Consider the following 25,833-nt stretch of genomic DNA (forward strand, 5'->3'; position numbering starts at 1 on the left):
CAGTATAGTTCTTTTGTATGTGCTGTAATTATGAAATCACGCAGCCATTCCTACAAATCATATATCAGTACAGATATCAATCAGTGGCAAGAAATATGCAGACACATAGGTAACGTAATCTAACCTGACAGCAAGTGCCAAATGAAATTAATCAACTCTCGACGAGAGTACGATTATTATTTAATATTAAACCATTTATTACAACAGCACTGATTACACCCTGGCTCTGTGCACTCGATAAAGCGGATGCGTTCGAGGGTTACACCCTGGACGTGATCACGTAGACAAGTGGCATCATACCCTGGCTGCATGATGACATTATAAAGTACAGCACTAGCCTTGCTTGGCTCGGCTGCCATTAACATTTGTGCAGGGTGCAGATTGAAATAGAAGGTTATGCAAGCATATTTTATTGGACGTCACCTTTGCAGTTCCCATTTACAGGTCACGCTTTCTCAGGGAACAAGGAGGGCTGTGCGAAGTCACGGACAACATTCCTTATTCACTCTGTTCTGCTGCTCCTGCCGCTTGGACCGGTGAACCAGCTTCATCGCAATCAAACACGTGCGTCCAGAACACGAACACGCGCGCGGGAACGCTCTTGCCTCCTCGGGTGTTTTATTCAACTCGGGGGATGCGTGCGGGCTAGTCATTGTTGAATGATGAGCAACTATTCGGCTCGCAGTCCAGAGGTCGCCTGCTCAATTCGACCTCCCGGCGCGGCAGCTGAAACAATGCGCGCGTTTGTTCAGTCTCCCCTGCCTCTCTCGGCCAGGGCGTCAGAAGTAGAAAGGATTGACGCCACGTGAAGTCAACTAGCAATGCTGGTGCGTGACAGAGTAGGCCGATATAACCTGCAAGAATGGCCCTCTCTTTCTCTCTCGAGCTGCCTTTAAGTGAAGACCCTTCTGCCAGCCGTAGCATGAACGAACAATTGCTGAAATTTTACCTTCACCTTACTCTGTTCAAAATGCAGTGGGGCCTCGGATGTCCAAATGTGCTATTGAGTGACACTTATTTTCGTTGGTGGTCTCTGTGCCGCAGTTGACATTTCCCTTGTCGTTAAAGGGGTCAGACTCTCCGTGGGAACAATTATTTTTTTGAGATTCATACATTTTATCAATTGTCGGTGGGATGATGGGGAGAGTTGACCCCCCTGACCGGGATTTGAACTCGTAACTTTTTCATTGTGATATTGCGTAGGGGTTTTTCTTTACGGTTGTGCTGTACACGCGATGCAACACGAAGGTACATCGGACAGATTTTTTTTTATTGAGAATTGAAGAATCTCCGCATAGCTACACCAAGCTTGGTGCTTGTAAGTCAGTTGGAGGCGATTGTACGTGCACTGTCATTTTTATGTCGGTAAGTTTTTTTACGTACAAAGGTAGGTAGTTTTTTTTATGAACATCTGCATTGTTTAGACGTAGAAGCCATAGCAGGTGATAAGAACGGCGATGCCGCATGTGTTTTTTATGGCTTGAACGCTGTAAATATAAAATTAGCACACTGTGCAGGAGCAATGCTCTGCTGGAAATGTGGGTGGTAAACGGCAGAAGTGATTCACAAGTGTTCTTGACTGACGGTGAAGGAAGATCGAGGGAATTGTGGAGTGATGTGAAAATGGTGTGAGCAGGTACTGTGATGTAGCACTCCGGGCACAGGAACGATTGTTAGAACCGTGCAATAATTGAAGACTTACATTTGTTTTAAATGAAGATATAAATACAGAAACTGAAAACACTGGACATTAAAAAAAAACATAGACATGCATACACAATTGTGCCCACATTCATTATTGTTAAGCTAAATGTCCCCTTTGGGTGTCTTCATTCACACGATGATTCACTCATTGCCTATTTGAATGACATTTCACGTTGATAATGTCGAGTACTACTCGTTTATTGGCTTCACTTGTAAAAAAAAAAGGCTGCCCTATGTCGTAAGTCACGGAGGGTTTTTGACCATATTTCACAATGCTGGTGAGTTTGGGTTTGTGAATGGGGAAGGTCTAGGACTGATTCATATATCAGTCACCACTCGTGTGAACTGTGGTTGGGAATTCACCTCAGTTTCCCAAGTCCGTAGTTGTCTCCGCGCTAACCACTACACACCTGCTCCAATTTCGCTGTGTGGTGAACAATACTTTATCTTTTACGCATTATCCAGCAGAGCTAAGCCAAGTGAAATATTTGAAGATAATTCTCATACTCCCCAGATAATCTCCAACACTACTAATGATTGTTTGTCAAGGTCTAACTCTATATTTCTACGTATAATAAGATAATTGCTATTGCGAGTTTGTTTGAGTTAAAGCGATGTACTTATACATTGTTAAATGCTGCTCACATTTCCTTTTGCGGACATTGTGTATTTGTGACACGATGCTACCATCTCGGTGGCCTGGACATGATTACTAGCCAAGCCACAGCACAACGTCAGAGCCAAGTAATATCTGAACATATCCGTAGGGCTCCTTGGATCAACTCGACTTTAGAAATGAGTATTTTGTGCACTGGATGAACATTGACATGTGTGAGAAAAAGAGGCAGTTAGTGTTGCTTGCCATACAACCCTGTTGTGTCCTGTGCTTCTCACGATAGGCGGTTACAATATACCACGAAAGTTTCCTCCCGACCCATTGGCTCCCCCCCCCCCCAGTACCCTATATAAACATGTGTCTCTAAATAGTTATCTTCATACGCTACAGTAATTTTTTCTGGAGCAGTCACACCTGATGACGGATGCTTGTGTTGCTTCCGAAGCGTCGTGATTTAATCTAGTTGTTTTCTTATATTTATTTTATTTTGTTTTCACCTACGTGACTTTACCGAAAAAACCCAAAGAGTATGAATCCTTGCAGTCATGAAAACTTTCAATCTAGAATCTTCAGGGGAAAGTTGCTATAGTATTGCTATTCCTCCATTCAAGGAGCGCAGGCTTCGGTGGTTTACTTTGCAATCCATCGTATGGACATGTGGTCTATGAGGTTAAACGAGGTGATCCTCGTCTTGTACACATTCTGCACATTGCAGCTTAGCCGCATGAACAGAGTTTAACACGTGTTATGACAGAGGCAGCCAAAGTCGAGGAAATGCTCAAGGGGATGTCTGCCGAGGAGACGGAGTTGATGAAAGTTTGTGGGCAGGTGCTAGACCCAGTGGGTTCTTAACCTTGACTGCAGCCTTGCACCCCTTTGGTTCTTAATCGTAAAAAAAAATGTGGAATGTTAATAAATACATAGGTTTGATGAAACAAAGTTGATTGTACTTACGTGCCCGTGCCTAATTTAGCTTTCGATGGTTTACCTTCAAAAATAATCTGGCATGTCTCGCACCCCCAGAAAGGGCACCTCGCACCCCCAGGGTGCATGCACCCCAGGTTAAGAACCACTGTGCTAGACGGATTGCTGCATCGATGGATGTGAGAGCTCGCGATGGTTTTGAGAGGGCTTCATGCAGCAGTGAATAGACTGTAGCTGATGGTGATGTTATGCATTGCTATGTTCCACCAACAGATTCAAGAAATTGCGATGACGCTGAAGAACAGAATGGGGACATGTCTCTGCATTTTATATTTGTCTATGTCCGCCAACTGCTTAAACTACCAGTCCACAAGGATACCTAAAAACCACGGTCAGTTCATTACAAAGCACATTTCACATTCACACAAGCATCGGTTTTACATTACAGCAATGTTTTATCCAGCGCCGCGTGTTAGTAATCGGTGCAATGTGTGTCTTTCAGTGTGCAGCAAGAATAAGATATCACAAGTGGAAGCACTAGAGGGTGACGCATCAATGATAGTGTGTGACCTGTCAAATGAAATTTCTACGTCCGATGCCACCGCTGTCAGATGGCACAAGGTTTCAAATGACTCCTCAAGCCAACGGGCTTTAGCATTCGAAGAACACCGCGTTGTGGAGGATGGCCACGCCGTGTGGTTTCTACCAAGTCACAGAGATGATCAAGGGCTTTACGTCTGCCATCTGCAGTGAGTCTAAAGCCTATTGAGTCTCAGAGATCTGAAGGCCAGATATTGCACGAGACAATTACACAAACAGACACACACACACTTATTCCGAATATATTACTGTCAGTTTAAATCTGGAAAAAAAAAGTGATTTCCAAAAAATTATTTCTTTCATAATCAGTATACAGATTATATTACGTGCTTTAAGTATTATCGGCATTTTAATCGATTAACATATGAACGGAACTGTCTTCTTTGTTTCAGAAATGGAATTTACTGCATTAACTTCACAGTGGCTATTACAGAAAACCACCTTTGCTACAGTGGAAATAATCTATACAGTCTCTTTACTAAAATTGGAAAGAATAAACGCTTGTTTTGTTCACATGACAATCTTCAGTTATCAGAAAATGCAAACTTCACTTGGTACAAGGTATTAACGCAGCTCAGTTATATTTATGCATGCACTATCTATTTGTACATCATTTGTTTTTACTGCAATATAAGTTCCACAGGACTTCTGCTTCTTTCGTCGAATGGGAGTACAAACCTCCTGCTGGTAGAAACGTTATCATCGCTGCCATCACCATCACCTTGACCGGTTAGGCTGATGGCCCTTATTTGAACCACTCTGCTCTGGTTATCCATTGTTTTTGTGTCGTAACTTTGTGAATTCCCCCGACCAGTTTTGGTTTAACCCATTGTAGAACTACGTCAATACTGTGTTGGTTCTTCTGATAAGTGTATTGTTTACAAACAGATTTTACAGGTTAGGTCTGAGTACCAAAATATTTTAACTTATGCTCCATTGTTAGCAATGTAGTGAACTCATTTAACAGAATCTAGATTTGAAGTTTTCGTGACTGCAGGGATCCATACTCTTTGGTTCTTTTGGTAAAGTCACGTAGGTATGACATGCTCTTTTTAACAGAAAATCACGTAATTTTTTTGTACCATGTGACAACTTGGAGTATTTTTTGTTAAATAAAATGTTAGTTCTTTTTCAAAACTTCTACTCATGAAATAAACAAAATATCCACTTTTAATTATTCATTAATTATATTATTAAAGTCAATGCTGTAGAATCTGTAATCATTAACACTGCATCAACTCTCCGTTTAGTCCCCTTGTGAGAGTTTGGCTTTTGAGAAAGACACGGGAGAATAGGATAATCCTTCAAAAACATTAGTTATCCTTGCACTTTTGTGGCAAAAAAATTACATTTAGAAAGAATCTTAATGGTTTCATCATCACCATTGGAACCTCATTTGCCAGTAGAAATATGATAATTGGTTTTTTACCCTTCTATCTGGCAACAAAACTGACACCTTTTTACAATGAGTCATGTTTGCATAGACCACAATACCTGCAATCATAATGCAAACAAAAAACATAACTCGGATAATGTACACTGTCCTTGAAGTTGATTGGTCCACACCCGAGACAGCTTTCCTTAGAGCCTAGTCTCATATGGGTTGGACCAGATGACGCCAAAAGGCGCCTTTTGTGCACATTATCAGAGTTATGTTTTTTGTTTGCATTATGACTGCAGGTATTGTGGTCTATGCAAACATGACTCCTTGTAAAAACGGTTTCATCATCATCATAATCAGCCATGCATGACCTTTCTACTGCTGGACTAATGTCTCGCCAAGCCATTGTCCCCTCTCATGGCCTTGCGATGCAACGATCCATCTAGCCCCTGCACACAAGTTGATTTCATCGCTCCATGTCCTCAGTAAATGTACTTATCGGGTGCTCACCCACCTTTGGCTGCCACTCTGTTGGTAGTCTCGACCACCGGCCATTATTCCTTCTAGCGGTGTGTCCATATAGTCTACTCTGATGCGCCTTGCAGTTGTATACTTAAAAGGGAGATTTAAAAAAACCGATGTAACTAATTTTACTAATACATGTCTCATGAATATACAATATATCTCACATGTGAGTTGTTTGTTATTGTTAAGAGTAATGGCTTTGTGCGCTCTCACGTTTTCAACAATACATTGCAGGAGTTAATGTAAGGATCAATGGTATTTCATTGATATTTGTTGAGTGCCAAGCGCCATATCAATGTATGTATTTAATGTAAAATGCCAATTAAAAAGTTTTCCTGTTGCTTATTTGTTGCAGAATTGTAGTGCCATAGATGCGAGGGCAGAGCAGAACAGAGGGAATGAATTGACGATCCACAACGTGACTGTAAAAGATGCGGGGAAATACACATGTGAAGTGCACTTCCACAAGTTTGGCAGAGATCATAAAGCAAGCAAAACATTTAGCCTGCAAGTGACAGGTAATTAACCAGTTTGGAACGAAACTGATGCATGCCTATTTAATGATTAGAAAAAAACGGAGAGCTAAGTTTGACACTTTTTTTCTTCTTCTTTAATATTGCTTTGGCAACACGTAGTATTTCAAACTAATTTGAAGTATATTTTCACGTGTAGAAATTGTGATGGGAAAAAAGCCTGAAATTCTTCAACCTCGAAAGAATAATTCCAGAAACGTTTCTCTTGGTAAGTACACGTGTGAGTCACTCGTAAAAATGTTAATCAGTAATCGGATTCAACTAACACTTGCATTTAATACTACTGACAATGTTCCTATAGTGCAGCGGTCGGGAACCTATGGCTCGCGAGCCATATATGGCTCTTCCGGTGACGGCATATGGCTCCCAGACAATTTTGAGTTGAAAAAAATAAAAAATAAAAAAATAAAATCAGTTTGGAACTGATTTTAAAATACTTGTGATATTGCTTAATAATACTGTGTCATTTTAAAGTAAACAGAAATTCGTTTTGAAGATAAAATTTCTCGGGTCACGGGTCCCGTGACCAGAAGTCGCATTAAAAGTAAGACATATTTAATTTATTATACGTTAAAAATAATATATGGCTCTCAATGAAATATATTTAGAAATATTTGGCTTTTATGGCTCTCCCAGTCAAGAAGGTTCCCGACCCCTGCTATAGTGTGAAACTGTAACCAATCGAAATGGAGAAGCAATATCAGTTGGGAGAAATAGAAAATCATCCAAGAAAACATAGAAAATCACAATTTGTAATATTCATTTATTCATAATTTCACGTAACGTATATATTATCTAATGTAACCTTTTTCAAAGCTTGTTTGTTTGCATGTTCACCACAAGTAATGTGTGGTTAATGCAGCTTTGATTCCTTGCAAAAGGTTTCTATTTGGTGTTTGAACATCTCAACACCGCCTGTTTCATTCCCAGAAAGGGTTAAACCTATTTCCTAGTTTTTAATAACGTATATTATCATTTTCGTGCTCAAAATGTCCCTCAATGTTCTTTCCTTCATAATCCTCAGTTCCTATCTTTTCTCAAGAAGCTAACATCTGACGAAAAAATAAAAATAAAGAGCAAGTCTTTTTTGTGTTGGGCGAAATGAGAAATGTGTGAATTAAAAAAGGCATTGCATTCATTGTATACTATATTCTACTTTGCCTGGGTAGGTCACTAGAAGGAACAACAATCGATAAGTAAAACTTTCATGGGACAGCATTAACAAGAAGGAACGTATCGCAGGGTAATCCCAACGTGTGGTTTCTTCAGTGAATTCAACGAATACGCAGCACATCTGAACATCCACATGACCATGGGTGATCATGTAAACATTGAGAAGCAATCATCCAGCAGTAGATTGAGCATGCATTTTGTTGATTATGATTGTAGATTGTGGTGAGTAGGATTGCCAAGATATGGTGATTCTACGATGTATTGTACGATAATCGTATCACCCATTCTGCAAATTCGTTTTTATATCGTGATTATCATTGCAAAATAAATATTTTCCTGATTAACTATTTATGAAATAACAAATTCATAAATAAATTAAACTTCTATGCTTTACGAAATACATTCTGGAGTAAGTGGTGGCATGGTAGTAATATGACGTCATATTTTTTGTATTCTGTTAATTATTTTGTAAATTATTGTGAATTATAAGACTCATGGCAAGACTCATGTTGACTGAAATGCAGCTGAATAACTTTTAAGACATCTTTATTCATACTAGACTTACAGCAAAGCACAAACACGATACAAAAATAATTAGATCTACAATTACAAAGACACCGGAAACTGATATTGTGGTAAGCATCATATAATTTAAACTAATATCGTGTTGGGAAAAACATATATCGTGAAAATCCTATTGGTGAGGAAGATGAAGCATCTGAATATCACTTTCTAGCACTGTAACAAACCTTTGGGGAGAGCTAATGCTGTTTGAAACACAGGGATGCATTGTTATGCAGACACTTAAATATATAGGTCAGGACTACCTGTGGAGTTTTCACGGAAACGTGATGATATTGTATTTTGCTAATGGACTCTTGTAGGTGTTTGTAAATGGACTGCATTTGAATGGCGCACTCTGAAAATGAAGCGCATAACTGCACGTGGGTCTCAATCACAGAGTGGATGGGAATGTAAATTCTGATTAGGAATGATTTGTATTGGATTGGCTTTTTGTGGAATTGAAATATCAGGTCTTATATTTGCAATTGCAGAAAGGCTTTGCACTGGCAATAGAAGGCATTATTAGGAAAGAAAATATAAAATGAAATTTGTAACCCAGAATATTTCTATTATACCACCATCTCGCAACCTAAAATCCCTCTACCCAAGACAGACAAAAACAGCATCACCTGTGTAGCTCTACATAATTTTGGGGAAAAATATGTTAGCGAGGGTGTAGTGTGATTCGCACAGCAACCAAGAACATTTGTTTTGCTAGTGCTGATATTCACACACGTCACCAGGTATTTGTTTATTTAGTTATTTTCAGCTGGTGGTCTGGATGAGGCTCAGAGTTTATATAAAGGAGGGCAGGACAGATTCTGATTTCACTTGTTAACCACTGTACCACTATTCCCTACCACCATCACCATAAATGTCATCCACCTCATCAACATGCAGAGCATCGCATGAGTAATCTCACAGATTGTAGTAAAATCTTATACGAAGATAAAGACATTTAAATGCTGTAAAAATAATAGTATTAATAACGTCCTTTGTTTATTCAGGAAAACTTCAATAAGATCACTTCTATTTATCATAATTTTTTTCAAACATAGCTCATACTGTATGCGTTTTTTTTTATAATATTGTATTACATTTATGTGTGTATATATTTATACAGTGCTGTATTTCTGATCATTCATTGTCTATTGCAGGTCAGGCACTAAACATAACTTGCAAGGTTATGTACAACCTTGGCCACGATTTATATCCTCTGGTGTGGTGGACATCCAATGGAATTTTCATTGAGGACAATCAAGAAGAAAACGGCCTAATTGAGAGCAGTTACAGGTACAATTTGCTTCTTATATTTGTGTCGTGATAACAACTTTTTATTAACACCGCATGACTTTCCGTGTAAGTATTGTGCATTCAAACTCTGGCGCTATCTCACGTGTGCCTGAGATACACCATGTGCCACACAGTACCCGCCGTGGCATGCAGTAATTGTTGAGCACCACACACCGTAATGCTTACATAAGGTGCTTGAATCCTGAACTCAAGAACATGTGACAAACATCTTGATAATTGATGTCCAGGGAAACACTACTAATTAAAAAAAAACATTTATCTTGTTGTTTTCAACAGTCATACTTTCATCTTGTGTTTCTGATTCATTTATGCATTACATCCTTCTTATTCATAAATGCTAAAAGTAATTGGTGTGCAAGGCTCTTGCTAGATTTGCTCCTCACCATGATCATCAGCTCGAACGAAGGTCTCCCCAATTCATTGCCATCCCTCACAGTCTCACGATCCCAGTCCATCTCGCTCCTGCACGTGTGCTGAGCTCATCACTGTGTCTCTCACATCATAGCTCTTCCTCTTAGGTGTATTTTGTCCTTGGCGCTGCCATTCCATTGTCAGTCTCGACCATCATCCATCATTCCTTCCAGCGATGTAGTCTCCCCAAATCCACGTACTTTTTTAAATGTTGTATTTGTTGACTGAGCTGCGTGTTCCTCTTCTGTCTCTGATTGTAACTGAAAACACTCTTGTTAATTTTCATAGTTTTCAGCTTTACTTTCACTTTGCCAGCGTCAATGTTTCCAATATATATGTCATAGTGGGTGAAAAGTGTTGTGTGAACCCTTTCTTCTTCGGGCACATTGGGATGATTCCAGATCACTGAAGGCACAAAACAGGAAAAAAACTGCGGTTGTAGGCTTTATCTCTGTCAACCAAAAAAAAGCCGAAGTCATTTGTTGCTCAAATGAGCATTATCTTTGTGGTGCAGTGTTGTCTCTGTGTTTTTGTGGTGTGGTCATGTCCTTGTGTGTATGTGCTTTTGCGCACATGTGGCATATATCGAAACCTATAACATGTGCGCACAATATGTGTATGCATTAATACGGTCGTGAATTCATACGCTCAAGTATGTGTATGGGTCTGTTAAAATCATGAGTTCGCTTTTAAGTAAATTGGTGATCCATTACGTACACTAGGTGGCTGTTTTTGATAAATGAAAATAATGTACGTAAAAGCATTTTCTAAACCTCTCAGGAAATACATTTTCTCTCAGCCATTTTTCTAAGAATAAATCAGGAGTTTAACAAGATGAGTGGGAGGGTCAAAGGTGATTTGTAGAAGGGACATACCACGTAGATTCATACAAAAACATGCTAGGATTATAAAAGCCATTTGCAGAACACGCACATAGACATGAAAAGACATGAGAACACTTTAATAATTTCAGTTCACTGAGAATGTATATAATTTAGAAACACCAGAAATGGGTGAGTTTAAATAATGAGGCAGGTGCATTTGCCATGACGATTCTTAGATAGATGGTGGGCATTTTCAAAATTTAGTTCAAATTTGTCAGCGTTGTGGGCAGTGTTTTTCATTAAAATGGCTTTCAGGAAACATCATAAAAGCATTTACCGGGAAGTGGACTTTCTTGATGCCACATTAATTACAGGTTTATTTCGAGATTAATTTAGATCCTTAATGTGTGGTATACAGAATACCCTGTGAGTACACACAATGCATACAGATTTCTCTTTGTGAAGACGAGATGCCATGGTATACCTTGCAATATTAAATAACTTGCTGTGCAAGGTTGCACATTTTGAAGGTATATACAGTCAGTATTTTAATTACAGTACTTTGTTTTAGCAGATGTATGATAATACCAGCACTTATTAAAAACAAAAACTACCACTGGTTGGGTTGTAGTCCTTGTCCACTGATTCTAAATGACCTCTGGACACACATATCCAACATTTGTATGCATTAATAATGATTTTGCCATGGTTTAATGAGTACCACACTGGACTTGCAATCTAGAAGTTGCTGGTTCGATCTCCCGACTTGGCAGTACAAATAATGGGCGAGTTCCTGTACACCCAACAGTATCAATGGGTGCACCACAGTTAGGGGATTGGCAAGTCACACGTGGCGGGGTAAAGTGTGAGTACTCCCCCACCTTTTCTAAGATGTCTGGCTATCATGGATTATTTGGCCAAAATTCCCTCTCCAGGGGTTTCGTAGAGCTCCCTCTTGTGGAGACACTTTCTGCAGCAGTGGTGTGAGCAGGGACATGCATAGTTAGCGACTCTAATTTTAAAGTTGTCATTATTCAAGGTGCATTTTCACACCGTTTCACGTTTACTGTACATACTGGTACAAATGCACGATTTATGTGAAAACGAAATTATGGGGTTCGCAAGAAGCCATTGTGGGACTTTACCAAATGCCAAGGCCAACATTAGCACACCGTGCACATTACGCAGTTGAAGTGACACCTGCAAAATCGGAACTGCAATTGCTTCAGAACATTACCTCGTCTTCAATGAGAGAGAAATTACATCTCTGAAAAATGCATATCGACCTTGGTAGATGTAGCGGATTTCATTGGATAGATTTGAAATAATTGCTTTCACCTCTCCCATCACAATGTTTCCATATTGTCTTGCATGTGTTTGTAAGCATGTATGTGTTATGATTATTCATGCATATGAATACATAAAAACGTAAAGATAGTAACATTGGGGTGCCACATTGGCGAGATGTTAACTACCTCGCCTAGTATACTGGAAGATTGGGGGTTCAATCCCGACCCTGACGCCTGTATATTGGGACTTTGCATGTTCTCCCCGTTGTCAAGTCGATTTTTCTCCGGGTTTCCCCTCCACATTTACAAACATGCGTTTCGAGTATTTGGCTGCTGTACATTTCCACGTGATGAGCCACATTGTTGAGCTATCATTTGCGGCCAGCTCGCTCCTGAAAAATAGTTGTATAGCTCAGTGGGCTTTACCTGCTAAAATAAAAACAGTGTAGTATAATAATAGTTTTTTCCCATTTTTTTGGCAACTAAACAGGTGTTAAGATTCTCTTTGGTTCTTTCGGTAAAGTCACGTAGGTATGGATTCCTACAGTCAAGAAAGCTTCAAATCAAGGTGTTAAGATGTTAAAACACCAAACTGAAACCTTTTACAAAGAATCATGTTTGCATTAACCACAATGATTGTGGTCAGAATGCAAACAAAAACATACTCTGATAATATATGCATTGTACTTGAAACTGATTGGTCCACACCAGAGACAGCTTTCTTTTGAGCCTAGTCTCAAACGGTGTTAGCCATGGCCTGGTATCAAACGTAGAAGTATTTATGTTTTAATTACAACATATACAGTATTCCAGATTTCAAATACAGTTCTATGTCAGGTGTATATATGGCAGAAGCATTGCATAAAAATTTGGAAGGGATTGGGTTGACTTTACATCTTACAATATTGTATTTATAAAATATTAAAACACAAAGTGTTTTTTTCCCAATTACACGTCTCTCTCGAGAGAGAAATGTGGGAGGCTAAGGGGCTATTGCAACAACCACAAACACCCTGGAGTATTTGTAGAAAAGCATATAAATCTATAATGTGTATATAAGCACACACACACACAAGGACACTCCAATCTAGCATATCCGTGCTCTCAGTGTGCATCATGCCCTAATGGGCATTCCAAGCCAATACAGCGGCTGCACATAAAAACGAAGATGTAGATATTAAATGGCATGTGTCTTTGTTATCCTTTGCCTCGTGGCCATTTGCTTTATACCAAATTGTCTTGCCACGTAGAAGACCCCTGTGGGATGCAGAGCTGTATTTGTGGGGCCCATTTCTGTAGAGATGTGCTTGGTGCAATACTTTGCTTGTGGCTATCTCAAGGAATAAAGTAGAGATTGCATTCAGAAGCACCCTTTTTACATCAGGCTACCTTATATATATCATCCTAACATTATTTGTTTTCAATTACAGAATATTAATTATCCACAATCGTTACTTTACCAGTGGTCAATATCTATAAAGTATGTCCCATGCAATGCAAATCTGTATTTCCACCGCTGCAATTACAATTGTCTCCTTCTTGTGTCATTGCCACACCCACCAAATCCATACAGATTGAATTTATTATCATCTCAACACCAGGGGCGGTTTTTTCATTAGGGCGATTGGGCGACGCACCACCAATGTCATTCAACCACAGTCACGCTAGCCGTCACTGTCAGCCTCTGGATATAGTCCAATCAGCGTCATGTCACGTTCTGTGGAGTACCGCCTCTTTTGGGGCGATTTCACTCCGGCTGAGAATCGCCCCGAGTGGCCCCATAGACTTACATTGAAAGATGTTTTTTTTCGAACGGGGGCGCTCCAGTGCATTCTCTATGGCTTCTGGGAGGGCAAGCCCCAACGTGCTTACGTCATCATACGTGCTAACGTCATCATACGTAAGCACGTTTCATCCAACAATATAATTTATCGCCACCTAGTGGAATCTTTAATAAAATAAACTTGAGTGGTTTGTTTTAATAGTGAGTATAGAAACAAACAAGATGTATTGTAAGAGTCACTTTATTTTTCATTAATATTAAAGAAGTGAAGTTGCCTTTACATGCTTAAGCTGTTAATTTATCCATTGCATGGGTGGACCTTATCCTTATCAATCATCCAGACATTTGCCCCCCCTGAGAGATTTTGGAGGAGCCGCCACTGCTCAACACTCACACAGATCAAACATTACCGTGCCCACATTTAGGGCAGTGAGTAGGCCTTCAATAATTGTTCCTCTTTGGGGTAGTGTTATTGACGAATGTGAGTTTTTGTTATTTGCGCTTACGCACTGCCAATGATGCAGTGGTCACATTGTTTTTGTTAACTATATCAATGCGTTTACATATGTACATGTTTTGAGATTTTAGCGCATTTTCAAGGGTACACTTTGACTTTATGAAGCGTTGCTATAAGTTTAACTATTTGTTGGGAGGTTTCAGACGTAGCATATACTGTTGGCGATTCCCCAAATTGTTCATTTACACACGTTCAAATACACAACCACAGGGTTCTATTTGCAAATATTCACAGGATTACCAATTTCTACATTGTGCATAATACAGGTTTTTGGGTTAGACCACCACCCGACACAGCCAATTAGTAAGGTTTGTCACGTAAACAGAACATGCCAATTCGTTACAAGTACAGCACACCGATGTGTTGGAGAGCGAATCCACAACATTTAAAAATCTATATTGTGGCATTAAAAAAAGGATGTTTTTACCAAACTGATGAAATGTCACTCGAATTGCATCTTGTTTTAAGTCACAAATACAAAGCTTCACAAATCAGGATCCTTTTCCCATTTCTTCTTTTTACTCGAAAAAATACCACAAAAATCCCCAAGCATGTACCCCCACATACACCCGACTCCTGAGTCATAGAGCAGGCTGTATTGCACAGCTTCCTCCGTTGTTAGCTTTGTCTACTTTACAAAGTTATAGTACATACAAATTTTAACATCGCATTGATTTGCATTGTACTCTGGTAATGTCGAAGATGAAGACACAACGATAATACACAGGCAAAACAAACGTTGGTGTTCATTTATTGTTTTTTTTTGGCAAATTACATGATGGGTAAGGAAAATGTCACGAGATAAAAACTAATTCTGCAATTTTGTTCTGTTTTGTACTGTGCGTACAGGAATGTGTCCTCCAATGAGACGTGTTCTGTCATTGAAAGGACATTGACAATCAGCAAAGTACAGCCCAACCATCTTGGCTACATCTTTACTTGCTTTGCACAGAATGGAGTTGGGATGAATTCTGCAAGCGTACGCTTACAGCAACAATGTGAGTGTGAATTTAAATGTATTATTTCAGAAAGGATGCTCGTTTGGTAATTGCGTACACACGTTGCTGTAAGTTCGGATGCTTATTGCTGTAGAAGCAAGGTGAATGGGCTTCCTAAACTAAGCAGGAAATAGGTGGTCTTCAAGACAATAATTAAATTCATTCCGGAGCTTTTCCTGGATCTAATATTCATTTGTGGTGTCATCCACCCGAACTCATTCAAACATTCCCATCTCAAATTACACCCAAAACAAAGACTTAATAAGATTTGCATGACTTTCATTAATCATAAAATGAGCATGAGCAAGACTTGGATAATGCAATTTAAAGGAATATTAGATTATTTATTAAATTTAAAAGAGATATCGTACTTTCGTTATTGTAATTTGTTTTTAATACTTTGTCTATAGTGTGCACGACTTTGTCATGCACAACCATGAGTGCCACACCAGGTGGACTGAGTGTTGTGGGTTTTTGTGCAGCCATAGTTATGCTTTTAGAGAAAATGTTAACAACACTTACACATGTGTGAGTATTTGTTGCGTGGGAGAGTTTTTAATTAATACTGTAGCACTGGTGGTTGTTCTTGAAATGAATGTTTTTTTGGCATCAACCAGAAATTCAACTTTTGAAGTGGATATATTGTAAGTTATCAAAGCTTTCAGAATGGAATAAAACGGGAAAAAAACTACTTGCCTTTTACTTGCTTCATAAAAAGTTCATTATTTTTTGGAACCACTTTTCCTCTCACCTTGCTGTAAAAGCTGAGTTATTAGTTCTGCTTTTCTTGCTCTTTCGCCTCAATGTTTGGCTACAATTCAGAAAAAAAGCAGCAGTCGAACTCGTAGAGAGTTTTTTACCAAGTTGTTCGAGGTCGTTGTCATGTCTATGGGTGGTTGATTCATATAGCATTATCTTTTGAGTGTTCTAGACACATGTTGAGGCCATTGAATTAGGGACCTCTTTATGTTGAGATAGAATAGCTTGACATGCAGTGAATCTCAAATCACTCAATGTCTGACCTTGTGAAACCTTGTCAGCCCAGTCACCATTCTCGTTGCTTGTACTAGAAATCTCACTTAGTCTTATTCCGCAGTGTTTAACAACCATAGGACAACGTTAATATGCAGGTGTTGTAATGATAGCTCTCATGAGACAGCACTGACTGCACCAATCTGTTTAAATTCAATATTCGCATCCAATTGTCCCTCTTTTTTTGAGTAAAACCCTGAGATACTTGAACTTTGCTGCGTAATTCAGGGGAACTCAACTAACGTGCAGAGTGCTCTGGATGGCGCATCTTGGGAACACCATGACTTGGTCTCACAACATTAATTTGCGAATTCTTCTCGTGGTAGAAGCCAAAATAGCCAAGTCACATGCAAACCGCAGGACGACGCGATTCTGGGCACTCTTTATCTCGGTTGCATTTTTGAATATTGTGCATTTAAATAATGAAAAGGTGAGGTGATGAGATGCATCCTTGTCTAGGTCCAACGACCACAGTGAAGATATTTCACTGAACACCTTGAAAATGTGTTGGAGTTTTGTACAGGAACAATAGCTAACCATTCACTCCATACCCTTATAGACCCTGCCAGATATCGACGCGGAACCAATGTTAAACGCTTGTTTTACGTCCACCGAATAAATGTAGACATGGTTTGCATACTCCGGCAATTCATCGTAAACTTAATGGAGGGTGAATAGTTGGTTGGATGTGTCTTGAATTACTCTAAAATTGCTCTGCCCTTCGTAACGAATTCCCTATTAATATCAGGGGAAACGTTTTGATGTTCTCTGTTGAGAGCTATAACCACCTCACCCAAGAATGTTGTATACTCCTACTCAACACTTAGTACATAGACCTTTATAGTGATCAGCAATTTACGGCAATCAAGACCTACCCCAAATAACTGCTACTCCCTTGATGACGGGCTTCCATCCACCCATTCTCTCAGCCAACACCAGCAGAGAAGAACTCCCACTCTTCTATACCGACTGGTCTGATATCGCATCTCCAAGTAGTAGAGACTGATTATATCTAGAGAGTACATTTCATCCTCATCTCTAAGACCCCATTTAGTCATGAAGTTGTTCGAGTGGTCAATTTTCGGATGCCATAGCTGCTGTCAGATCTGTGTTGGCTTACGTCAATTTCCTTGCTGGCAGCCACTACGAGTGACAAAATCATGGCCGGTGAAGTTTCTTGTCGTAGCTCTTTTGGGTCGAAGCCAGCCAATATCCAAGAAAGCAGAGAGCCACAAGACATCGGCATATCACTACCAAGTTACTATTGAATGTATGGTAGTAATATAGTATAATTTTGCAAGGAATCATGTCTGCATTAACCACATATACTTGTGGTGAACATGCAAACAAAATGATAATGCAACTCAATGGGAAGTTCAGACATTTCTGCTTGGATCTTGCTGTCCACTCCTTGAGGGTGTTCGTCATACGGACGCCCGGATGGCGACCCACTGCCATTCAAGTCGCAGTGTCAGGGCTAAGCACTGGGCACGAGCGCCGTTGTGTAGGACGCAGAATGGAGATGGCGATTTTGTGTTGAAGCGAAATTGAGAGAGCGTTAATTCTAGACTTGAAGCTTTCGTGACTGCAAGGAATCATATTCTTAGGTGTTATCGGTAAAGTCACGTAGGTAAAACATCAAAATTAATAAAAATAATAAAATAAAATAAATATCACGACGTTTCGGAGGCAACACAAGTCTCCGTCATCAGGTGGGACAGTCACAGCCAGATCAGCTGTGTGTCGCTTGCGCACAATAGCTTCCACGCCGTCGCCCAACCTTTTTTTGGCCCCTCTCTCCCGATACTTTCCATTCATTGGCTACCACATTCTGATAAGCCCCCCCTCTCCTCCCCCCTCAACTCGCTTTTAAGGGATTACATCTTGAATCATTGCCTCACTTGATGCAGCTGATCTGGCTGTGACTGTTCCACCTGATGACGGAGACTTGTGTTGCCTCCGAAACGTCGTGATCTTTATTTTATTTTATTATTTTTTATTAAATTTGATGTTTTGCCTACGTGACTTTACCGAAAACACCTAAGAATATGAGAGAGCGTTCACAAGCACTAAACGAAAGAGCGACTCGGCTTCTTTTCGTAGAGCAACAATGGTGGAAGTCATCTAGAATTAGTTAAACAAAGAGGGGGGTGTTAATTTCAGACCCAGGAACGCAACCGTAGTTTTACCATGACAGGATAATATTTGTCGAATACTGTTTTTCTTCCAACACGGCATTTTTCAAGAATCCAATCCCCGTGTTCGGTGAGGTCTGTCTGTTACATTATTATCAACGTAATCGAACAACTTCAAGGTCTTTATTCAGCGGTAGATTGACCAAGGCTGATAATGGTGATGCTAATAATCAAAGGTCAATAGGCCATTACTAATCTGGAAAAAAAATCGTAGGTTTCATGCACAAAGCCATAGCCAGGCTAATTCGTTTGCATGTGCTGGAACAACTAATTTTATCATGTAACTCAGTGTTGATATGGAGATGTGATTGGAAACGTATTTCTTCAAATCTGCTATTGCAGTGCCAAACGCACTAATAAACGTATCATCCAGTTGCATACATTTTAATAAAATATGTAATAAGTGCATATTTTGACAGAAGTCACAAGTAAATACAGTAAAACCCTTGCAAAGTATTCCTGCTTGTGATTATACTTGTTCTCGAGTATATAGGAAAACAAATTCAATGATGTTGGTTTACTTCCTCAGAATTTCAACACTGGTTATGTGTATTTTAGAAGTGATCTGATGCATTTTATTCAAGTAAATGCATTGCATTTGAAAACATCTTCTAAATGCGATGTTTATGGCATGGTGGCCTGTGTTCATGGGCATAAGTATTGCAGCTGTATACTTCCGCTGGCATCGGGAGTGCTTTTAACATTTAGGTCAGTGGAAACTAGTGTATCTTCTTGGTTCTTTCGGTAAAGTCACGTAGAAGGGAAGTAATAAAATAATAAAAATAAAACATAATAAAAATAAAATAATTCTCACGACGTTTCAGCCACAACGCAAGCAGCCGTCCTCAGGTGAAACCAGGTCTGTCGAGGTGACAGCGTTTGAAACGCTGTCACCTGAGGACGGCTGCTTGCGTTGTGGCCGAAACGTCGTGAGAATTATTTATTTTTATTATGTTTTATTTTTATTATTTTATTACTTCCCTTCTACGTGACTTTACCGAAAGAACCAAGAAGATGAATCCCTGCAGTCACGAAAGCTTTAAATCGAAATGAAACTAGTGTAGTTTAGTAGTTAGAATGCGCAGATGCCACTGGTAAAAAAACGCCCATCATTTAAGGAACATCTCCTAAGAGATAGTGGTCAATCTCTTTTCTGGGAAGAGACCAAGAGTGCAAGAGGGTTCAGAACTAAGCGTAAAGTGGGAAGATGAGGGAGGATAAGCATTTAGACCTTGGCACACTTTTTTGCCGAGATATTAGCAGGGGGAGCTTGCCTGTCTGTGTCATAATCTTATCATATATTCAGGACTTTATCAACACATCAGCATTCAAGCGTGGACTGAGGTAACACGCTTGTAGGTATATGGAATTTCAATGTGACCGTTTTTTTTCGCTTGCGAAATCAAGACCACTTACGTGGCATGCTACCTGCCTTCCGTCAATTTGCAATAAATACCGCACGATGTCCGTGCGCAATGAAAGATAGCTCTTACTCAGGATATACTGTCGTTTGAGAAGGAATGGCATCAAGTTGTGATAGTGAATTTGACGCGCTGGTATTCCAATGTGTTCACTTTATTTTGAAATGTACAGTGTAGAGAGTATGGATCCAATGAGTCATGAGCAATTGCAAGAAAAAAACATTTCAGTGGAAGGGAAGATTGGGGGTAGAGATTAGGTTAAAGAGAGTTGAAGGGGGGGGGGGTAGTAACAATGCGCATTACAATATTCGTAGCCTAATTAAAGACGTGACACCAAATGCAATCCAAGCGAGGCATATTTGAGCCTTTTCCATTTTAGAATTGAGCCGATTTTCGTCGGAACTCATCATCTTTCATCCGTCACATCGTGAACTCACATGCTGTTCAACTCACGCTCAAAAGTCAAAGCAGTGCAACGTCTCCTCGGTACGTCCATACCAGAGTACGGCACGTGTTGCCATGGTAAGGACCTATAGACCCCTTTAACATGGTGATTGATGTGTACAACCTATAACCCGCTGCTGATTTGCGATGAATGCTGCCGTTTGAAGATATTGTGCTGAAATGCATAACAATTTCACCCATTTGACTGCAAGCTCACACCGTCTGCTCGCCTGTTTTCTCAGGTTCAAGCACTGGCGTCAGATCCAATGCATCAAAAAAGGGCCTTTACAGAATTCTTTTTTTTGTGCTGCCCTTCTTCATACTCTTATTATAAAACTAAATTGTATTTTTAGCAGAATGTTTCGGCTATCTTTGCACTCCTTTCCCCTATGTAATTTGAGCACGTAACATACAGAAACATGATTCATATACAGTGTATATATTTTTATTTTTCGATTTAAAGCTTTCGTGACTGCAGGGATTCATCTTCTTGGTTCTTTCGGTAAAGTCACGTAGAAGGGAAGTAATAAAATAATAAAACATAATAAAATAAAATAATTCTCACGACGTTTCGGCTACAACGCAAGCAGCCGTCTTCAGGTGAAGAATGAGACACTGCCAAGCTAGGAGCTTATATATAAGCTGCATTGGAGATGGAAGAAGAGCGCCTTAACAAGTGTATATATTGTTTTAAAAAATATAAATAATTACGTTTTGTGGTGTTAAATGTGAAGCATGCGTACCATATGCTCGCTGTTGATTGCAGACAGCCCATGTAATAAACAGTCCCTGAATATAATTAGACATGTTTTAATAAAGCGCAATGTATATTTACAAAGGGTATTCATGATTTCTGTCTTGTAACTATGCAATGTACAACTGTGAAAATGTATATATTACAATATAACAACATTTTTCATATTCATGTAATTAAATGTATAAAAAAGTGTCATTGGTAAAATTATTTGTCGTAAACCGTAACAAAAAAATTATGCAAATAAAGTGGAAAATTATTGTGGCAGCTACGAATACAGATATCTCAATCACAAAGTGTGCCCGTTCTCACTTTATCTTACATCGTCAGCCTGCAAACAACACACTGTGGCTTTTCCAAAGCTTGCTAAATGGTCGTTAATGAAAGAGGGAACAAGTAATGGGGGTTTTGTCCTATATATATATATTTATTTTTTACATAGTAGGTGCTGCGATGGTGAAACGGTTAGCCCGCTCGACTTGCAATCTCGAGGTCGCCCCGTTTTCTCGGCGCAGCATTTGAAGCAATGGACACGTTTATCAGCTCTCTATTGCGCACCAAGCAGTATGAATGGTGACCCAGAGTCAGTCGATCGGCAGGGTACTCGCAAATCTTCCAGGATGTCTGTCACGTGTGGGAGAGTAGCCCAGTACTGCCTAGAGGGGCTCGCCGGAGCTCCCTCTAGCTGAGGCCCCCCTTCTGCCAGCAGTGACACAAGCAAGCAATTCTAAAAGAGCCTCCTTATTATCTTTATCTGTGGGCACTTTGCTTTGCCATGAGAAATAATATAAAATATTTATATTTAGTATTAGCCTCAATTTTTTTTTGTACAACCGTATATGCTGTTATAAGCCAAATATTAGACTTTGCAAATTGTTGGCCCAGCAGGAAAGTAAGTGGTACATTTACCACTATTAGTCCTTGGTCTGATTAGACTTTAAGAGCAGGCAAACGGACCTTTCGATCAATCGCGATGCCGGGCTGCACACTGCACGCTTAGCCTATTTCAACACTCTTAAGATCAATTTGGATCAATCGGCATGTGGGTGACACACTCCAGAGTTTACCCATTGTAACAATTTAACATCAATTCGTCGCCCATGCCTGGAGGTCTGCAATGTCTCCCCTAGAACTCCTGCTGCAGGAGACTGGATGTGTCATCTTTAATCTCTCCCTCGTATGGTTCGTCATTCTTTTGCAATTGTATCATTCATTCGCATAGGTGGTCAGACAGCCTCCACGATTTTCCATTTTCACCACCGAAATAGAGTTTTTTTTTTAAAACAGGTAACAATTTGATTTCCTCAGATGTATGGTAATCTTGATGCAAAATTACCAAAGCGTATATTCTGCTCTTAAATGCAGACCCTATATGATTGTTATTCGCTAGAGCATGCCATGCTTATATGTTGGTATGGTGTAAAGTTAAGCACAATTCAGAAGTCGCCGGTTCTTTGTCCCTGCACGGCGATTAAAACGATGGCTAGGTCTCTTAAATGATCCCGCCTCTGTCCACCCAGCAGAATGAAAGGGTACACCAAAGTAATTTTATCGGCCAGTCGCATGTGATGGGGTAAAGTGTGGGTAATTCCACCTAGTCTAAGAGATCTGGCTCGTGTGGAAGAGTAGGCTACAATACCCTCGACTCGAAGAGTAGGCCATACGTTCCTCTGGAGGGCTTCTCTAGAGCTCCATTCTAATGAAGGCCCTTCTGTCAATGGTGGCATGAGCAAGCTATTGCAGAGCTGCACTTTTACCACCTACTAATACCATAGATTGCAATGTCGCTTTCATAGCACACAGTAATTTGGAGGTGGGGATGGTGGATTATGCATAGATGGATCCTGTGTAAGATGGAATTCATTGGTAAGACACCTGCAAATGGAGAAGTGCACAACGCATGTTTGTGATGTATTTGTGTGGCTTTTGTTATTGCTCAGTAACTTGGGTGTTCTCCAGGCATGTTAGTTTCCTCACGGACATATTCTCTGAAAATAATTTGTCAATCATGAATTTTATCTACGCCTTTGTGAGTAAATACGTTATTATTATGTAGGGTCACATACACAAAATAATAAACTTGGTTTATATACGAGCCCTTAATCATGTATTTAAGAGAAAAGTAAAAAACATTTCTGTTTCAAACATGCTTCAAAACATAATTTGAAATAAATACTGTATGTGCATTTACTTAACATATGTACTTAACATGTACGCTCAATATGTGCACATTACTACAACTGAATTGCGCGTATTAAGCCTGCGCGCGTATTCATTCCTAACTTCTCGTGCATGTTTTTTTGGGCCGCTCGCCCAGTGAGAATGTTGTGGTCATAACGTGGAAAATGTCGGCGACGAGTGTATCTATCTCACGTGCGGCAACTGCGAGGCGTGTACAAAGTAGATAATGTACCCGCAATCTGCAACAGCTGATAAGCATTTTGGAGTGTGGAAAGGTGGTATGTTAATGACGGGGCTTATCAGTGGCATTCTCATGCCACAATGGATTACATATACATGCACATATATTACCTTTCCAATATGTTTTTGGGTTGCGCCGCGTGTTGTTCGACATGTTGATGTCTGACGTTTTGTTTTGCATGGTGTAGGCTTATTCAGGAACACATCGGAGAGCCGTACAACAACAACAACAAAAACAACCTCCATGGTCATACTAAACACATTATTATTTGGTGATGCTGTTTTGGCATTGGTGCGCAAAGTGCAAATGATGTGCTCACATCGTTCGTGTAGGAGTTTAAGTACCTCGGGGCCTCTTTCGCGAGCGATGATGAGTGGGAGCAGGAGACCGGCCGGCTGATCGGTGCTGCGTCCGCAGTGATGCAGGCGCTGCACCGTTCCGTGATAATGAAGCGGGAGCTGAGTTCTCGAACAAAGCTGCCGGTTTACAGGTCGATCTACGTTCTCACCCTCACCTATGGTCATGAGTTTTGGGTAATGACCGAAAGGATGAGATCGCGGGTACAAGGGGCCGAAATGAGGTTTCTCCGCAGGGTTGCCGGGTTCACTCTCCGTGATCTGGTGAGGTGGTTTGGGCATCTGGTAAGGATGCCCCCCGGTAGACTCACCCCTGAAACTCTAGCGGCACGTCCCACTGGGCAAAGACCAAAGGGCCCGGCCCAGGATACGAGCTGCTGCTGCTGCTGCTGGCGGGACGATGTCGCTCGGCTGGCCTGGGAACGCCTGGGAATTCCCCTGGAAGAGCTAACGTCTGTATAGTAGTGTATAGTGTATTGGAGTGTATAGTAGTGGGTAGTGTAGTGTATAGTAGTGTGTAGTATATAGTGTAGTCTATAGTAGTGTATAGTGTAGTGTATAGTAGTGTATAGTGTAGTGTATAGTAGTTTATAGCAGTGTATAGTGTAGTGTATAATGTGGTGTATAGTAGTGTATAGTGCAGTGCAAAGTAGTGTATAGTAGTGTATAGTGTAGTGTATAGGCGTGTATAGTGTAGTGTATAGGCGTGTATAGTGTAGTGTATAGGCGTGTAAAGTGTAGTGTATAGTAGTGTATAGTGTAGTGTATAGTGTGGTGTATCGTGTAGTACTATAGTGCTGGAGTCCATTGCCAGCGAAAGGGAGGTCGGGACCACCCTACTCAACATGCTTGGGCCACAACCCTCACCAGGACATGCGGATTGAGAAACGAACAAACGTAGCGTATTAAATACCATTTATTTTTAAGGCAGTGTTATTGACGATTGTGTTGATTGTTTTGTAATACGAATATGTTATGTTTTTCTTTAGTACAATCGCATATTCTATACAATTCAACATATATATTGACAACTTATGGGAATAATTCAACTGCAATTGTGGTGTGTCACGTTGGCGACCATTACACATTATGCTTGTTTTTTAATTGCTAGGAATAAAACTAAATCGGTACATTGATTTTTAGCACGATAATTTACCTTTTTCAGAACTAAGTCATGGCTAAAATGAAAAATGAGTTCATCAACCACCTTTTAACATCTGTTGCCGATATGGAAAGAAACTGATACCATTGCCAATATATATAGAAAACGCAAGGAATATTTGTTTCCTCAACTTTCTCAATGTGGTCAGATCAATATTTTATTTGTTGTCTGTTTGTGCCAAAATTCACGTGTGTGATGCATGTGCACCCTCTTTTCAGACGTCTAAAATTTTAGTAATCTCTTTGATGGGAATGGGTTGATATTGGATTCCTGTTGCTTAGAAAGCCTTTGAGGTCAAGTCAATGGAATGGCCTGGGGAGGATCGGTCAATACCTTGTGATGTGATGTTTTCAATTAACTGGGATCAATTACCAAGCTTCACACTCTGAATGAAACATCACAAGAACTTTTTCAAAACCAATTTAAGATGTTAATAGTGGTTAATTCATCATTGCTTTAAAGCACTTGTACCGTAAATAATTGAGAGGAATGTCAAGCAAAAAGGAAAAATGTGTACAGAGAAATATAATTACATGGAAACTGAGGGGTTGTCTCAAAATACTGCATTGCCATTATATATATTTTCACTCTCTAACAATGACAACAATTAAATGTCTTTGAAAGGGCCATCCATTAATCTGCATAAAGTGCGGATTTTGCTGCGCTGCAGCGTGGAAGTGGAGCTATGATTTATAGCCAGCGGCTAATGGAAGCTATTGTCCTGACTCTAGTGGTCACGTGATGTAATGACCCTGCACTCATGAACCATTGCCTTTAACCGTAGTTGCACAGATGATGCATTTTGGGATAGCTGTGCCTCATGGATGTATTTACACCAACACAAAAATATGTTTTCTCCACGCGGGCTTACATTTGCAGAGATATATTTTG

At 40.0% G+C, this 25,833-nt stretch overlaps 1 protein-coding gene and 1 long non-coding RNA gene across 4 annotated transcripts in view; one reads left to right on the forward strand and one right to left on the reverse strand.

Moving 5' to 3' along the window:
* Window positions 1-25,833, reverse strand: part of LOC133350470 (uncharacterized) — a 57,484-nt gene that overhangs the window by 8,174 nt on the left and 23,477 nt on the right. The gene's annotated exons all lie outside the window — the stretch shown is intronic.
* LOC133350478 (interleukin-1 receptor accessory protein-like 1-A) lies at window positions 439-21,265 on the forward strand. 3 transcript variants are annotated; one of them, XM_061564817.1, is made up of 9 exons: window positions 439-564; window positions 3,518-3,635; window positions 3,747-3,993; window positions 4,237-4,405; window positions 6,106-6,268; window positions 6,423-6,491; window positions 9,178-9,313; window positions 15,008-15,156; window positions 20,491-21,265. In XM_061564817.1, exons 2-9 carry the CDS (start codon window positions 3,533-3,535, stop codon window positions 20,580-20,582), a joined length of 1,128 nt encoding a protein of 375 aa, XP_061420801.1. In that variant the 5' UTR covers window positions 439-564; window positions 3,518-3,532; the 3' UTR covers window positions 20,583-21,265. The 3 variants fall into 3 exon arrangements, with proteins under 3 accessions (XP_061420801.1, XP_061420802.1, XP_061420800.1); XM_061564818.1 differs by lacking the exon at window positions 439-564 and adding an exon at window positions 2,779-2,847; XM_061564816.1 differs by lacking the exon at window positions 439-564 and adding an exon at window positions 2,878-2,999.

This window comes from Lethenteron reissneri, chromosome 34 (assembly GCF_015708825.2).
Source record: "Lethenteron reissneri isolate LAM-NWPU_2019-01 chromosome 34, ASM1570882v1, whole genome shotgun sequence".
Taxonomy (NCBI): Eukaryota; Metazoa; Chordata; class Hyperoartia; order Petromyzontiformes; family Petromyzontidae; genus Lethenteron; species Lethenteron reissneri.